Source organism: Phyllostomus discolor, chromosome 3, assembly GCF_004126475.2.
Source record: "Phyllostomus discolor isolate MPI-MPIP mPhyDis1 chromosome 3, mPhyDis1.pri.v3, whole genome shotgun sequence".
In the NCBI taxonomy this organism is placed as follows: domain Eukaryota; kingdom Metazoa; phylum Chordata; class Mammalia; order Chiroptera; family Phyllostomidae; genus Phyllostomus; species Phyllostomus discolor.
The window spans coordinates 1,165,588-1,182,595 of NC_040905.2; the positions used below are offsets into that span (position 1 = coordinate 1,165,588).

Genomic DNA, 17,008 nt, shown 5'->3' on the forward strand with positions numbered 1-17,008 from the left:
AGCTGGACAAGGCCGTGTGGTGGCCCAGCCCCGTCGTGGCGGGGACGGCGAGGGGGGGGGCGACTTCCTGCCCCAGTCATGCCTCCCTCTGAGCCAGTCCGGGCTTTGCCTCGAGTCTCCTCGTGCGCACGAGGCCTGGAGACCTCAGCCCCGTTCCCCCTGGGACAGTAGACACCCCCTCACCCCCGGAGCAGGAGCCGCCCCCTAAGCTGTGCGCCCACCTGAGCTCCTTGACCTGTGCTGCAATCGGCCCGATTGTTCTCACTGGTTTTGACGCTTCCCCCCCCAAAATGTTTTTAGTATTTTACCCAGTGTTTGGGGGTTTTATCCTGCAGAAAAATGGGTCCAAATGGCCTAGTCTGTTTCCTTGCTGGAAATGGATCGGCGCACTTACTTTTATTGAGCTGAAAATAAGCGGCGACTTCGTTTCAACTTACGAGTTTCTGGTGAAGCAAGTGTTTGGGGCACAGGCTGCGTGGAGGTATCTTCAGTGAATCCCTGCATTTTCCCAGTGTCTCACACTCGCAGGTGTATCATCTGTCTCCTCTGACTCACACAGGACTGGCGGCGGCGGCGGCGGCGGCGGCGCCACCGGAGTGTGAGCAGCGCGGCGGGCATGGAAGGCGACACCACACACCTCCTCAGGCCCGAGGCCGACCCGGAACCATGTCCCGGACCCGGGAACATCCAGTTCGACTCAGCGGATCTAAGGTCCAAAAGGCGAGTTTAAAACAGAACGCTTGTTTCCTAATTAGGGTTTTTCATTACTAAAGTAGACCTAATTTTAACCAAACATGTATAGCTTTAATTATAGAATATCCGGCTTCCTATGGGATCTGTGTGTTTGTAGTGGGAGGGGATAAATACAAATACTGTTTCCTCATTTGTATTTGACTTTTTTGACTAAACTGAACATCTCTGGGGGGGGGGGGTTAGTTTTATGAAGTCAGATGCATTTGTATAGTTCATGTAACAAATAAGTACTGATTGCCAGCCTCATGCAAGGTGATGAGCTTGATGCTGAGGATGGAACAGTGAAGGTAATACCTAATCCCGACCTGCGTGGAGCTCAAATCCCAGCACGCAGCTTAAGATCTGAGTGTAAAATTCGCTTCATTGCATACTTGGAAAACTCAAAAGCATACACTGAAAAATTGTTGTCAATAGTAAGAAAATTCAGTAAGGTGGCTATTTACAAAACAGGCAAAAATAAATAGCGTCCCAATGAGAAAGTATAGTGGAAGAACAGAAAAAATTCAGAGGGGTGGCCTTTAGGATGTGCCCACTCTGTATGAGAGAAACTCCGAAACACCCCTGAGGGGCCTGGAGTGAGGTTGGAGCGTGTCCTCAAACCCGAGACGCCGCCTGCGAGTGGCGCTGCACGCAGACGCCGCTCTTGGGGAGCCTGCCCCCGGTGCGGCCGATGCCGAGACCGTGTTCTCTCGGGCTCAGTTTTCTGCTGTTAGTTTTTTGTTTACTGGGGAACTCTCGGTCTGACTCGGCATTTTATTCCGTGTCGTTTATCTCTTGTGCAAGTCTAAAGATGGAAATAGAAACAGTGTATCAGTGGAGATATTACTTACTACTGTGATTCTTCCGAATCGCTTTTCGGAGTCATCCAAACCCGTGTTTTTCCCTCATACAGAATTGCCCTTTGTCCCATGAAGAGCACTGATAATGTAGCGTTTCTGGAAAGAATTTTCTTCCAAGTCACTGATGCTTTTGGAGTGCCGATGCTTGCACTTTCCCGGTCCCACCAGAAGGTGTCACCGGAGGCTACCTAATGACACCGAGGCTCCTCTTTCTCCCCTAAATGGTCCTCCCGCGTCCTGACCCCTGGCAGGAGCAGGCACTACGTTTCCCCGCCGCCCCGCCCCCGGGAGTGGTCCCCGGCTCCCAGTGGTGAGAAGGTGTCCAGGGCCAGGTGACGCGTCCGTCTCTGAGAGGTGTTCCGACGTGTGCACGGTGCCAGAGTTAGTAACGTGTGATGTGTGGCAAAAAGGCGAGTTCCGCTCACAGTGGGGCGGCGAGAGTAAAGCTCCTGCTCTTTACGTTGCGATCTGTGAATTTGGTGGGACCCCCCCCCCCACGTGCCAGCAGCCAGCTCCGGAGTTCAGGCGGCCCAGCAGTTTCTCTCCAGAGCGTCAATCCCAGTGTCAAATAGTGCACGTACAGGCTGTCGAATGCAGTGTTTTTACTAATAGAAAGGGTCGGAAACAATGTCTCTCTCCAGAGGACTAGGTAAGTAAAGCGTGGCCTGTGGCTGCAGTGGGGCAGTGGCACCCACTGCAGAGCAGGAAGCGGCTGTAACGCAGGTCAGAGTGGAACAAGAGTCTTCCACGTGCGTTGCTCAGCGGGAAGGCGAAGGGCGGAGCCGTGTGCGGCGGGGAAGAGCCCCGCAGGCTCGGTGCAGGGCCACGGGGGGCAGAGGGTCCCTGGGAGCGAGCGGGAGCCTGCGGGAATGGTGGCCCCTCAGGGAGAAGCCTCAGGCCGGGGTGGCAGGGGCGGGGACCCCGCCAGATAAATGCCGGCAGGCAGTCAGAAAACCCCCATTCCTGGCCCGCACAGCCCTGACTCCATTAAGGGCCGCGGGCAGCCCCGTCTGGGAGGCGAAGAACTGGGTGAAGCCGGTTTCAAGAGCCCTCTTTCCGTTTCCCAGACACAGGCGTCACTGACCGACGGGGCCGCCTGCCAAGAAACCCGTCGCCGGGTGTCCCCTCGGTGCAGGTGTGCCAGGTGCCCATGCCCAGACCTCGGCCCCCCAGCCTCCTGCCCCCCCGCCCGGCCCCATCCCCGGGCTGGATGGCCCGGCCTGTCGCCCCCAGACCGGTCGCCTATGCAGTGTGCTGCTCTGCACCAGGGGGCAGTGGCCACCGGGCTGTTGCTGGGTGACAGGAATCATTCGGCAGCGTCACGGTCCCTCGGGACCACCGTCGTAGGGGCGGTCGGTCGTGGACCCGAATGTAGCGTGTGGTGCTGACCGTGCCCCAGTCTCAGTCCTCCGCGCAGCCGGGGTGGCCGAGCGAAGATCGTCACTTGGGGGGGGGGGACTGCCATCGTCCTGCACGGTGGCCGTGAGAACGGCCTAGGAAACGAGTTCTGTCGTTTCCACCTGTGTGCTCCGACCTTGTGGCCCGTCGAGCTGGTGAAGGCGACAGACGCTCAGGGTTTCTTGGGAGCCGCTGGGTTCCATGACAAACAGTCGGCCCCGGCGACAGCGGAACCGAGGCTGGCGCGGGGCGTTCCACTGCGGGCGGGCGGGCGGGCGGCAGGAGCTCGGACGGTGCTCGGAGAGTTCGTCAGACCGAGGAGAGGGAGCAGAGACACGTTTCCCACGATGAAGCTTGTCGAAAGGAGCGGGGATCGGCCGTTTGCCGCCGTGGGGTAACCGCCCGGGTAAGGCGTCTGGAAGGAGACAGATGCTCGTAGGGACTCAGCAGCATCGAGTGCGGGTTTGTGTGTGAAATAGTTTATGCCGAGCACAGAAGCTGTCACTTGGTAAGGGAAAAAGGAGCACCCGAAACATTCTTACCTCTGTTGAAATTGGAGTTGCCTCACTTTGCATATGGAAGTCAAGGCCAGACACACTGGGGAGGATTTGTCTGCATTGGAAGCACCAGCTGAGAGGAAAACTGCGGTTGTTTCTGAGTGACCTGTGACTTTGGTGACACCCCTCAGCTGCCTGTAAAGCACCACATGTTAATGTGTTTTAGTTACTGACTTTTAGGAATCCAGGTTAATGGAGCCTCATTCGTACCTGGGTCTCAGGTCCCCCCCGTCCCCGGTCTCAGTGTGGCTGCTGGTGGGCACGTCTGTCCAGGGCCCTGTGTCAGGGGGGCCGTCCTTGACCAGCCATTGGCTCCTTCTGGCTCTGGGAGAGGCAGAGGAAGGAGGCAAAGCGAGTTTGTTGTTAGTGTGGCAGGGGACGCCAGCCCCCGGGAGCGACTGGAAGAGCCTGCCGGACATTGTGGTGTCGTGACTGGGACTCGGGTCCGCGGCAGAGACAGGAGGGTCCTGTCTCCAGGGGCCGGTTCCAGAGCGGCGAGGGTCGCGTTTTGAGGAACTCGTTGCCCGTGTTAGGTGGAAGGGCCAAGGGCCTTGACTGTGATTCGTGCCCTGGAGCTCCCGGCCGGCTGCTGGCGGTCCACCCCCCTACGCCCCTCCCCCTCTGCTCTTCCTCCTGCTCCTCCTCCTCCCCCCCCTTCAGGCCTCTTCCCTCACCTCTCCGCTCCCCACTTTCCACCGGTGCTTCTCCCAGTGTGACCCTTATTTCCAAACACGTGAAGAAGCCAGTCCCGGCCCCGGAGTTGCAGACGCTGTGAACCGTGTGCAGCTCACGTCTGGGTGCCCGCGCCAGGGTGGGCCTGACGCCCGGTCCCGGCAGGACCCTGCACGACCCCTGCACTCTCTCCAGGTCGCAGGTCCTCGCGTGGTTTCCTCCTCGCTCTCTCCCCAGGCGTCTGGTTGCCCCCCACACCCCCCCCCCCCGGTCCTCTCGTACTGGGTCTGCCAGCCTGCCGCCTGTTCCTGTAGCCTGCGCTCCGGCTGTGCTTTATTTTCGTCCCTCCCTCCCTCTGAAGCAAAGGGGCCCCAGTCGAATCTGTGGGTGCTCCTCAGGGCCGAGTCGGAGCCTGTTTTGCTGGGAGGAAGAGGTGTGAAGAGTCGGCTGTGGCGGGTGGGGGAGCAGGGTAGAACCTCTCTCTCACCCTTCTAGTTCCTGCCGGCCGACCCGATAAGTGAGTCCGCACCAGAGAGATTGACCGGAGCAAATGAGCGAACTTAGTTACACACGTATGTACGGGAACTCCCGAGTACCTGGGAGTGTCACAGCCCCACATACGTGACGCAGAACGGTGAAACGAGGTCCATGGGACGTTCTGAGCGAGGGCCGAGCTCAGGGGCCCCGGGGCGTCGGGCAGGGGAGGGCCATTCCCAGGACGACGAGGACAGCAGGTGTGCCCTGATTAGCTGTTTTCTCGACCGTGAAAAGTGAGCTCTGGCACCGGCTGAGCGACAAGGCCCCTCATTTGAATTCTCCTAGGTCGCTCGGGGGACAGGAGTTTCCCTCCAGCCCGGCAGGGTCTCTGTTACCTTCAGCCCCAGGCAGTGCAGGTGCCGAAGCAGCGCACCGGGCGAGCCCTGCCCCAAGCCCTGCCCTGAGCTCTTTCAGGGCCCCAGAGCGCCAGGGGGACAAAGGGGGCTGAGGAGATTGCGCACACATTCCCAGTCTTCGTTGACTGTCCCTCAGCCTGTCCCATCGGGGAGGCTTTTCCTGGCGAGGTGACAGTGTGGGGCGGTGGCGGGGGACCGCTTCTGTGGACCCGGAGAAAAAGCGCAGGCCTGTTAGTTCCTGTTTGCGGAAGGTGCTTCTGGAATCTTAATCCAGGGAACTGTCCCTGGTGTTCCCATGATGCTTTTAGCAGAAACGAAACAATTGCTGCACTTCTTGCATTTCTGTCACTGGTCATTGTGTAGCCATAAAGGTGGAGATGATTTGTTTTCATGACAGTAGCGTTAAAACAATTTATAGATTTTTTTTTCAAAACAAAATCTGAAAGCATGAATTGCATTAAAAGAATTTGAAATTCGTTCTTAGCAAAAATCTGTATTTAATTAAGATACACGGGCCTGAGAATTAATGCTCACGTCAAGTTCTTTGCCCAGGTGTTGTTGGCGAAGGTGTTTATTAGCAACTGAGTAACAGCTCAGCCCAGCTGTGTAAGGAGAACCCAGAGTCCTGAACCAGGTGTTGGTCAGCGCTCACTGTTCTCATCGGCCGCTCTTACAGTTAAAAATAATAGTAACAGTCTTAAAGTCCTGCACCCACGTGTGTGTGTGTGGGTGTGCATTTGCAAATTATGTACGCGTCCTTCTGTACTTACGTGCAGCATAAAACACGAAATGGGAATTTCAGAATTACAGGATGCAAAACCAATCTTGATAAAATTACCTTTGACTTAGTAGTTGCACATTACAACTTCCGCTTTCACTTTATAATGCTGTCAGTGACAATTGCACATGCTTTGTTTGTTTTTTAAAATCGTGCAGCAGCTTGCCACACAGTAATCCAAACTGCCTCGGATCCAAGTCGGTCTCATGCAACAATTAGGGCAGAGTTTGTGCTGGGACTGCCTGGTAAATTTCCACCTCCCCGGGGCCCCTCAGCCCTCACGGGTAGCGCCTGCAGTGCGGGTGTAGTGCCTGCAGGTGTAGTGCCTGCAGGTGTAGTGCCTGCAGGTGTAGTGCCTGCAGTGCGGGTGTAGTGCCTGCAGGTGTAGTGCCTGCAGGTGTAGTGCCTGCAGGTGTAGTGCCTGCAGGTGTAGTGCCTGCAGTGCAGGTGTAGTGCCTGCAGGTGTAGTGCCTGCAGTGCAGGTGTAGTGCCTGCAGGTGTAGTGCCTGCAGTGCGGGTGTAGCCCTGCAGTGGTGTAGCGCCTGCAGTGCAGGTGTAGTGCATGCGGGTGTAGTGCCTGCAGGTGTAGCGCATGCAGTGCCGGTGGTAGCGCCTGCAGTTGCCGGTTGTCGCGACTGCAGTAGCAGGTTGTAGTGCCTGCAGTGCAGGTGTAGTGCCTTGCCAGGTTGTGCGCCTGCAGTGACGGTGTAGCGCCTGCAGTGCCGGTTTGTAGCGCCTGCCAGTGCAGGTGTAGTGCCTTGCAGTGCAGGTGTAAGTGCCTGCAGGTAGGTGGTAGTGCCTGCAGGTGTAGTGCCACTTGCAGTGCAGGTGTTTGTAGCGCCTGCAGGTGTAGAGCCTGCAGTGCAGGTGTAGTGCCTGCGGGGTGTAGTGCCTTGACAGTGCAGGTGTTAGTGCCTGCTGAGGTTGTAGTGACTGCAGTGTAAGTTGCCTGCAGGTGTAGTTCATGCTAGTGCGGTGTAGTTGCCTGCCAGCGCAGGCACGTGTGTTCGGGGGCCCGCCCCGTGCTGGTTCGAAAGCGCAGAACCCTGGCGTTTTTGTTGGTCTGGTGCTGCAGACTCGGAAATGACCAGTCGCGCTGTTCCCCTTTCAGTCTCCCCCTCTGCGTTCCTGTCATCTTCCTAGACTGACCTCACTGCCCAGAGCCAGCGGTTACTCCGGGGTGGGGGGGCACACCCTCCCCCCAACACCCCCCCCACCCCCCCAGAAGGAAAGCACCAGCGCTGGTTCGGAGAGCACCTTCGGAAGGTGGCTGACCTCTCTGCTGGGGTGGGGGGGGTCCGGGGACAGCACTGCCCTTCCTTCCACCCTTCCTTCCGCCCTTCCTTCCCGGTCACCTGGGTTAACTGGGCGACAGGTCACAGCAGCAGCTCTGGGAGAGCTGCCCTGGCAGGGGAGGGGGGCCCCCAGCAGCACTTCCCCAGGGGGCAAGGCCCTGCTAACTGCGCCTCTTCCTGGCCCAGTCCCTTCAGAGGGGCCGGTCAGCAGGGTGCCCTGGGCAGGAGGATGCGGGGGCGGGGGGCATTACACGTGGTCATACCTAGTAATTTACATTAGAATTACAGCCTTTAGTGTTTATGTTTTTACAAACTAATGTTTCATTTGATGATATGCAATGCTTGCAAATTTCCACATTTGAAATACGTGGAATGTTTGATTTCACTGATGGTGAAACATTTTTTACGGAAAATACTGCGATTAGTGCTTGTGTTACATGGAATGAACAGCAGGACGCTAGTGTTGTCGTGTGCTCAGTATTGCCATGATTACTTTGGCTTTTTTACGTTTAACAACAGGCCTCAAGGCCGTTGTTTACATCTGCGTTTGCAAGTTCTCCTGTGGCAGGGAAATCCATGCGTATCCGATTGCAGATGAGTCTTCGTTAGGAACAGATGTCATTTTCAGCCGTCAAATTATATCCCAGCGGAAACGCTTCTCAGCCTGCTCCCTCCTTCTCTCTCTCCCCCTCCCTCTCTCAATCCCCCCTCCCCTCCCTCTCTCTCCCCATCCCAGGATCAGAACGGCTCCCCTGCCGGCCCCTCCAGCAGATTAGACTCCTGCCCTCATCCTGTGTTTAGGGCCGCGCTTCCTCCCTGGCTGGTGCCCAGGGGATCTGAGCGCCGGTGGAGCCTAAGGACCCCCGAGGGGAGGAGGAGGGCCTGGGCCCGGCGGCCCGCAGGCCAGGAGTCAGGCCCCAGTGCCGAGTGGGTTGGGAGAGGATGTGCTGTGGGCATCGGGCATTGGGGCGGGCGCCCAGAGCCAGGCAGCGAGGCCGGGCCACCAGTGGGTGGTTCTCCTGCAGCAGCGCAGAGTCCGCTGCGATGGCTCGGTTACCTGCTCCTCCGGGGTCCGTGCCAAACACCGAGTGGGCAGCGCCAGGCACAGCGGGTTCGTTTATGTGAATGTTCACTCGAGTGACATTTTTCGAATGCCCCATCCCCTCCTCATTCTTTGGTTTTTTACGACCTACCCAGTCTGGCGGGTGTCTGGGCGCCTCGGCCCTGGGGTGTGTGAAGAGGAGAGCAGGTTTGAGCCGAGGGTCTTCGTGCGGGGCGTGAGCCCTCGTGAGCGCGGGGAGCTGTGCTGAGCATCCGAGCAGAGGGGCGCAGCTGGCCTGGGGAGGGGCGGGGCGGGGACAGACGGGAGGGCCAGGGAACGTGAAGGGGTCCACGCAGAGGGACCTAGGAACGGCTTTGGGTAGGAGTAAGTTTCCTTTGTTTATAAGCATGCTCGCTGAAAATGCGGGGTTTTTGAGTCATGTCTTAAAGCATTTTAAACATTTTGCTGAATATTAAAAGCGTTTTCTCTGCAGCATGCCCGTAAACCTTTACACTGTGAGACAAACAGAACTCCTCCACAAAGGGCTGTGATTGATTGTCAGTGCCGGGGGCGGGGGGGGGGGAGCCGTGGGGCCACACGTCGCCGGGCAGCCCTTTTCTTTCCCGCGTGCGTGCGGGGTGGGTGTCTCCTGTGGGCGTCCGTCTCGGTGGGGGTGGGGGGGACAAGGGGTGCCTTTCCTCGGCGGCTGACCCCAGCACTCCCGGCCAAGTGTCCTGGGTCAAGCGTGTGTCCCGCCCCCCCCCAGGCCCTTCTGCATCGAGCCCACGAACATCATCCGTGCGAATGACGTCACCCCGAGGGTCAGCGACGAGGCCTCCGCCATGAACAAGAGGATCCAGTACTACAGCCGGCTCACCGGCCCCGCGGACAAGGCTCTGGTGAGGGCCAGGCGCCGCCCGTGGTCTGGGGCTCGGTCGACGGGGGCAGTGGAGGACAGAGGCCGGGGCCCCTCCCAGGGGTGGGACTTCCCGCTGGTCCCACTCCCACCCCCCACCCCACCCCCGACAGCATCGGGGGAGGTCGGAGACAGTGATGAGCCAGTGTGCGTCCCTCAGCTGAGCGCGCGCAGCCTGGCGTTGGGAACGGCCCACAGTGTGGACCCGGCCCGAGAGAACGGTGGGGTTGACTTCCCCCGATGCCGGACGCTGCGCGGAGGGGAGCTGCCTCTGAAGCAGTTCAGTGGTTGATTCGTGTAAACGATAAAAGGGTCTGGCTAGCCTGCACAATCCTCGCGTGGGAAGCTGCGAGGGAAAAGTGCCTGTAGGACGTCCTCCAGGAGGAGGGTGCTGAAACCTGTCCCCGGGTGTGTGACACTTTCCCGGACGAGAACCTGGGTCGGAGCGCAGACGCCAGGGCGTCCCGGGCTCTGCGGGCCACACGCCGCCACGCGTGCGCATTCCTGTTCCCGTCGTCACACGTGCGAGCGCCGTGCTCAGCAAGGGGCTGTGAAAAGATCAGGCGAAGGCCAGATCCACGGGCCGGAGTGTGTCGACTCTTGGTTTCGAAAGTCTGTTTACTATATTAGGATCAAAAGTATTTACCATAGTTAATTTGGTTGCTCGTAAGAAGTACCACTGTGAGGTATTCAGCAACTCGGAAGCTTAAAGACATGGAAACATTCTGTGAGAAGAGGGCATGGCTGTCTCAGACAGAGGTCATGATAACAAGCGGGAAGGGGACCAACGTTTTTTAGACCTTGAAGGGGACAAGGGTCGGGCCAGTCACCCGGTCACGGGTGTCTCCCAGTCCGAGCACCGTGCAGCGGTCGGAGCCCCTCTTGTGCAGCCAGACGGGGACCCCCCAGTATTCTGCACGGGCTGGCGCCTCCCCAGTGCTCCCACCCTCCCCCCCCATCCCCCTGGGCCTGGCCTGTGCATCGGCAGTTGTGGTGAGGCCCTCATTCCGTCCCGGAGTTGGCACAGCCCTCCGGGGAGTGGGGAGTAATCCAGCACCCCCAGATCCAGCTCAGCCCCCCACGGCCTGCATTCACCTTGTCTGCACGACACCGGCTGGGCCGGAGGCGTGGCGCGTGCCTGAGAGCTCAGCCGGCGTGGGCAGCGAGCGGAGGCCCCTCTGTGAGCGGGCCAGGAGGTGACACCACAGCTGCAGGCGGGGACCTGCCCCAGCCCTGGGCCCTGGCCGAGTCCCGGGGCACGTGTGCACGTCCCCACCGTTCCTGGGAGCCCCAGGCTTTCAAAGGCCTTCTCTGAGGGAGGCGGCAGAATTCCGGCAGAAGCTGCTTTTTTCCCCCCAAAGCGGGGAGGCGGAGCCGGAGCCTGAGATGCGCGTGCCAGCCCCGAGCTCCCCCTCCCCCTCCCTGTGTCTGCACCTCTCTGTCTGCTCCTCCCCTGGTCTCCGTCCTCCGTGTCCCCCGTCCCTCTCTCAGACCCCTGCGCTGCCTCTTCCTCACGACCCCGCAGCTCGCCTGTCCCCGCAGCTGCTGAAGCATCTGAGTGGCCTCGCTGCCCTTCTCCTGCCCTCCCTCGGTCAGCCGCTCCTTCCTGCCCAGCCCCCGCCTGCACCGGCCCGCTCACGGCCGCCCAGTGACCCAGGGACCACTGGGTCCTGGAGCTGGCCCCCGGCCTGTCTTTGCTGGCTCTCCTGCCTCCTCCCCCCGAACCTGGAGGGGAAACTGGCCCGACAGACGCACGTTCCGGGGGGCGTGCGTTCTCATGCCGGGGGAGCGGTCCATTGCACAGGGCCCTCCCAGTCTTGCTCCTCGGGCCTCTGCCACGTTTAGAGGGGGGTGCGTCAGGGCTGCGTGCTGCTGTTTGCTCGTGACGTGACATTCAGACGTGTGTCTGCCGCCAGGGCCCGGGGCACAGAAGACACCCCGTCGTGCACGTGTGTCTGCCGCCAGGGCCCGGGGCACAGAGACACCCCGTCGTGCGTGCGCGCGTCCCGGCCCTCACGCCTCTGTCTCTGTCCCGCCAGCTCGCGCCGGACCATGTGGTCCCGGGCCCAGAGGAGTGCTACGTGTACAGCCCCCTGGGCTCCGCCTACAGACTGCAGAGCTACACGGAGGGGCACGGGAAGAACACCAGTGTGGTGACCATGTGAGTGGGTCGCTTGGGGGGCAGGGGGTGTAGCTTGGCCTCGAGGGCATGGAAGTCACCGACCGTTTTGACTCGCGTCTCGACGAGGGCGTGCGAGGAGCGAGCCCCCGCGACTCGCTGCTGGGACGCTGTGTTTTCAGCTTCATGATCTGGAACACCATGCTGGGCACGTCCATACTGAGCATCCCGTGGGGCATCAAGCAGGTAAGGAAGCTGTCGGCACGCCGCGGGCCTGAGTTTCTTCCTCTCTGTGCCCCGAGGTTTACACCGGAGGCGGGTTTTCAGTGACTTCGAAGTCAGTCTGTCCTCAGTTTGCACCCAGTGTCCCGGGGTGGCGCGGGTCAGAGGGTCGCGTGGGTTTCGAGCGGGCCTCTCCGTGCTAGGAGGTCCGTGTGCTGCCCTGCGGGCCCGCCCCCGAACTCAGACCCCCCGACGCCACTGCCGTGTGGGGTGCAAAGCCGGCACTCGGGGCACACGCAGTCGCGCAGCAGAGACGTCAGAGCGAACCCGCCCACCGTTTCAAAGAGAACGGGCGACCGCGTGGGCGTCCACACGGGAGGCAGCGGCGTCCCCGTGACTGTGTGTCCGGTCGCACCGCAACCGCTCGCGGCAGGCAGGCGGCCCCGCAGGGCGGCGCACCGACACGTGCCGTCCCGTGTGTCCCCCCCCCCCCCCCAGGCCGGATTCACCGCGGGCGCGTGCGTCATCCTGCTCATGGGCCTCCTGACGCTGTACTGCTGCTACCGCGTGGTGGAGTCGCGCGCCCTGATCGGTGAGCTGGTGGCCCACAGCGCGGGGGCGGGGCGCCGCGGGGGCCGGGTGCGCATGCGCCGGCTGTTCCCTGCCCCGGGACGCGCTGCTCCGTCCCCAGCGTCAGGCTGGCCGGGTCGGGCCGCCCTGGACTTCCCGCGAGGCTGCTTTGCGGAATGCACTCCCTCTGCTGCTCACTGCCTTATAAGAATAAAAGTCATGTTTTAAAAATAAGTTCTGTGCCAGAGCTAAGTTAAGAAGTCTGTGATTCTCGGCCAGTTAGTTAACGGTGACTGTTTCGACCTCCCCCTGCTGAGAGGCCTCCGAGTTGGAACCTCCTACAAGTAGAAGTTACGCCCAGGGAAACAGGACGGTGGGAGCGATGATGGTCCCTGGGAGCGAGGTCTCGGAGTCACACCAGCACATTCCCCCGCTCGCCTCTGACAGTCCTGGGGCAGGGCTGCCTTCTCAGGGGGCTCTAAAGGACCTTAGGGCCTAAAGGGACGGGCGTTAGTGAGTGGATCCTCAGCGAGCCTGAGTCCCCAGACCAGGCTGGGTCCCACCAGTCCCTGCTGTCCCCCCCCCCCCCGGTCAGCCCCTGGTGCCCCCGCGGGTCTGCTGAGCTCCTCGTGCAGCACTCGGGGTGAGCCCTCTGTCCGCCGGCCCTGGTCGGCGCTCCCCATTCCGGGTATGAGTGGCTTCTGTGCTGCACGAGCTTGCTCGTCTCTGCCCGCCCCTGCGCTGTGATTCGGCCGGTGGGGGGAGGATGGACGCTCAGGTCCTGGTTCTGCAGGCTCTACCTCTCCTGCCCCCTGGTTTGTAAACCCGGCTGCGGGAAACCTGCACCGGCATGTGTGGGGGCCAGTGTCACTCGGGAAAACTGCTCCCGTGTCGTTAGCCAATGTCCCCAGCTGTTCTCGGGGCCCAGCTTCTGGCCCTCCGCGGGGGCTCTTGCCCGGCCTCGGCTCACCGCCGGCTCCCACCGGCTGCCACGCTGTATTGTACTGCCCTGGGGTCCGTTTCTCGGGCGTTCTGTCCTCTTCCGCTGCCCTGCATGTCTTCTCACGTGTGTGTGCTCTATGAGGTCTTCGTTTCCCTCGTCTCATCACACGGTCTAGCGTGTGTTGGTGGAGCACCCGCACTCTCTGACCGAGTTCGGGTTACTCTGGGGAGGGCGAATGGTGGCGACGGAGAGTGTGACCGACATCTAATCCGACTCTTCCCCCGCCCCCCGCAGCGTCGGTGGACACGGTGGCCTGGGAGTACCCCGACGTCTGCCGGCACTACTTCGGCTCCTTCGGCCAGTGGTCCAGCCTCCTCTTCTCCCTGGTGTCCCTCATCGGAGCCATGGTCGTGTACTGGGTCCTCATGTCCAACTTCCTCTTCAACACCGGGGAGTTCGTCTTCAGTGAGTGTCCGCAGCGGGCGGCCCCGCGCGGGTGCGGCCGGGCACGGCCAGGCACAGCCGCCGCTGAGGTTGTGGTGTCTCCGTTTCGGCTCCCGTCCCGGACGCGGGAGGAGCCCAGCGAAAAGTACCGGTCGCAATTCTGAAAGAGACACCTGATTCGGTTTGTTTTCTACGGTTCCGATCTCAGGTTTAATGGGTGTGTTTACTTCCAAAAACTTCATTTCATCCCAAAAATTTAATTTGGGATTAAATAACATTCCTTCAACTTCTCTAATTCACATAAAGCATGTCTACGTTCCAGCAGATATCTTAAGCATTGTTCCGACCGTAACCACAACATGTTAGTGAAACGGAGCTCACGAGGGTCACTGGCGTTTGTCACTCGGGACTTTGCTGCGTGGACTCCTGGGGCAACAGGCCGCAGCCCCTGTGTTCAGGGTCCCAGGGCCTGAATTCAGAGGCGGCAGGGTGGTGGGGCACCTGTGGGGAGTGTGTCGTTTGCGGGGTTTGTCTGGGTGTGGTGCCCCCTCTGGTCACGTAAAGGTGTCCTGCCTTATTGTTCTCTTCAGCATTTTTATAATGTGTGCTGGGTTTTATCGAACAGCTAACCCACAGCACTTAACATGATCTAAGGTTTTCTCCTTCAGATTGTTAGTACAGCAACCTGAATACCTTTCGTAATGTTTAAACCATTCTTGCATCCCGGGAAAACTTTAATTTATGAGTCACGATGCACATTTGTAAAATTTCTTGCTGGGTCCAGCTGCTTGGGGGTGGCATGGGCTGCTCTTTCATTCAGAGCTTCTGCCTGCTCCCGGGGGGGACGCTGGCCTCGCCTTCCCCTTCCTTGCGCTGTCCTGGCTGGGCCCCGCGGTGCCGGGCACCCGCTCAGCCCGTCAAAGGGAAACGGCTCCCTCCCCCATCCGGAGACCAAACGCGCAAAGTGGAAGTGGCCGAGGGGTTCCACGCCCCGAGAAGCCTCTTCCGGCGCCGGTGGCCAGCACTGGCGGGGCCGTCCCTGGCCGTCCCTGGCCGGTGGCTCCGTCTTCGAGGGACCGCCTTCCCTCCACGTGTCTGTGTCCAAACTCCCGTGTCCTCTCTGTGGATGCCGGGCACTGAACTCGGGGCCCGCCCGCACCCGGTCCGACCCCGTCCCACCTGGGCAGTACCTGCAGAGCCTCTGTTTCCGAATGAGGTCACAGTCTAGGCCCCCGTGGACTCGGGCCTAGGGGGGGCCCGTCTGACCGAGCACACGTGACACCCAGACGTTCCCGTTGGCCGGCCTGAGGCGAGTCCTGGCATCAGGAACGGCAGAATGATCCCGAGCTTCTGACTGTAAACCACCAGTAGCCACTGGAGACGCTGTGAAAACCGGAGCCTGAACCACTTCTCCCCCTCCAGCCTGGCCCTGGGGAAGGAGGTTCACCCGTTCACCGATGTGTGACCTCGCAGCCTAGCCCGTCGTTTTCACGTCTCGTCTGGGTTTCCGTCGGACACTGTTATTGATTGTCACCAAGGTCACAAAGGGCAAGGTCGAACAGAGTGAAGGGAGCGCTCTCAGGCCCCCAGGACACACGCCCTCCACCCGCTCTCTCACTCGCCAGCGAACCGTCAATGTCCCGGCGTCACCCAGGCCGCTCTCTCTGCCTCCTGCAGAGCGACTGAGCGGGCTCGGGAGCGGTAACCGCTGTGCGGGCCTCGGTCTGCAAAAGCGTCTCTCTGCTTTGTACAAACTTTAGTGACGTTCCAGGTAAATCCGGCCGTTGCGAGTGTTGGTTTCCCCCTTTACAGACTCAGAACCTGGTCTAAGGCGTGACCGTACTTAGGTGAATCGGTGAGAGCGTAGGGGGAGTGCACACAACATCTTTATTCTGGTGCTTTGAGCTAAATCCCGTCTCTGGGCAGGCTTTTAAAAATCCCCGCCGGGCACGAATGTCCTGAGTGGGGTGTGCAGCCGACGGCCGCGCCCCCGTGGGTGCAGGGGGCTGCCGCGGGGGAACCGGGCTAACGGGGGCGGAGTCTGGGCTCGGGCCGCGCCGTCCATGCCCCACGTGACCTGAAACTGTTGTCGCAGACGAAACGCTCCGCAGTGGCCAGTGTGGCGCCTCCCGTTCAGTGTTCACCTGTGTCCCCCTTGATTTTCAGACTTCGTCCATCACATCAACGACACGGATTCCGCTCTGAGCACCAATGACAGCAGCCCGGGTGAGTGGTTTGGAGTTCAAGGTTCCGCCTGTGTCTCACTCCTCCCCTTGCCTCAGAAGTGTGTAAGGTAGGACCCCTGACTTTGTTTTAGGTCAGCGGTCAGCACGAAATCGTTATTACCACGTTACCCGGGCCGCGATTAAATGGTTGGTAATCAGTGCATTTAAAAAAAAAAGAAAAGAAAAAGAACAACCTCACCAAAGGCTGCATTGACGTGAGCGAGACGATCTTTAGTTCAGGTTAGACGGTCACCGCTGTGGCAGCCTGCGTCCGTGAGAAGCGCGCTCACCTGGGACTAGTCCGCCCAGGTTGCAGGAACCTGGGCCGCTGCAGGGTGCTGCGGCCCAGAAGCAGAGCCCTCGGTCTCAGACATTCACCGTCTTCGTTGCCAGGGTGATGGGACACACACACCCGTATCCTCGGGATAATTAACTTCCCAGTAATGAAGAGACGTTAATGAATGTGGACAAACGAATTGAAGATTTGGCAGAAAAAATCTTAACTTTCTAGGAAAGTCTCTGTAACTACTGAACATGAGTGTCAGTGGCGCAGGGGTCTGCCCAGCGAGGCAGGCGCGGGGAGAGGGCATGAGGGGTCACCGCGACCCCGCTCCGGCCAGGCCAGCAGAGGAAGTTCCGCCCAGTAACTGGGTTTCTGCGATGCCGTGGCCGCCGCGTCCGCTCCGCATTCCAGGGCCAGAGGCTTGGTTTGTCGTTTCATGGAGCCTGCTCTTTGGCCCCGGTGCGGGTTGTCATCCCAGCGAGCAGCGACCCTCACGTCACCGTGGACGGCGGGGCGATTCCGGCCGGCCCCGTGTGTGTGTCCTCTCTCTGGCGACGGAACCGGAGGGCTTGGTGGTGGGACGGTGTGATAGTTTCCGTAGAAATGAGGACGTGCCTCGGGATTTTCTAACGTTCTTCCCCCTCTAAGTGGCTGTCGGTAAGAGATTCCTGATGCATCTGAGTGTGAGCCTCAGTTCTTCCCAGAAAGGACAGGCCGAGGGCCCGGGGTGAAGGCTGGGGTCGGGGAGCAGGCGTCCGGGAGCCTCTCACTCGTGTCCCCCGCCCCTGCCCCCTGCCCTGACCGGGTGGTCTCCCATTGCAGTGATCTGCCCAGGGCCGGGGAGCGGCCGCCCGGACAACGGCTCGGGGGCCGTCCACGCCAACAGCACGGAGCTGCAGCTGTTCGACACGTGGTGGGACAAGTCCAGGACGGTGCCCTTCTACCTGGTGGGGCTGCTGCTGCCGCTGCTCAACTTCCGGTCGCCCTCCTTCTTCTCCAAGTTCAACGTCCTAGGTGAGCCCGGCCACGGGTTGCAGGTGCGGCCGGCGGCGGGGAGGG

At 60.4% G+C, this 17,008-nt stretch overlaps 1 protein-coding gene across 1 annotated transcript in view; it reads left to right on the plus strand.

Moving 5' to 3' along the window:
• The first annotated feature begins 614 nt into the window (after positions 1–614).
• Positions 615–17,008, plus strand: part of SLC38A9 (solute carrier family 38 member 9) — a 31,098-nt gene continuing 14,704 nt past the window's right edge. Inside the window, exons 1-8 of the mRNA XM_028519966.2 lie at positions 615–720; positions 8,994–9,126; positions 11,183–11,304; positions 11,445–11,508; positions 11,983–12,076; positions 13,292–13,462; positions 15,608–15,667; positions 16,772–16,963. Coding sequence (XP_028375767.2) covers positions 617–720; positions 8,994–9,126; positions 11,183–11,304; positions 11,445–11,508; positions 11,983–12,076; positions 13,292–13,462; positions 15,608–15,667; positions 16,772–16,963 — 940 coding nt within the window. The 5' untranslated portion in view covers positions 615–616. The remainder of the gene's footprint in view (positions 721–8,993; positions 9,127–11,182; positions 11,305–11,444; positions 11,509–11,982; positions 12,077–13,291; positions 13,463–15,607; positions 15,668–16,771; positions 16,964–17,008) is intronic.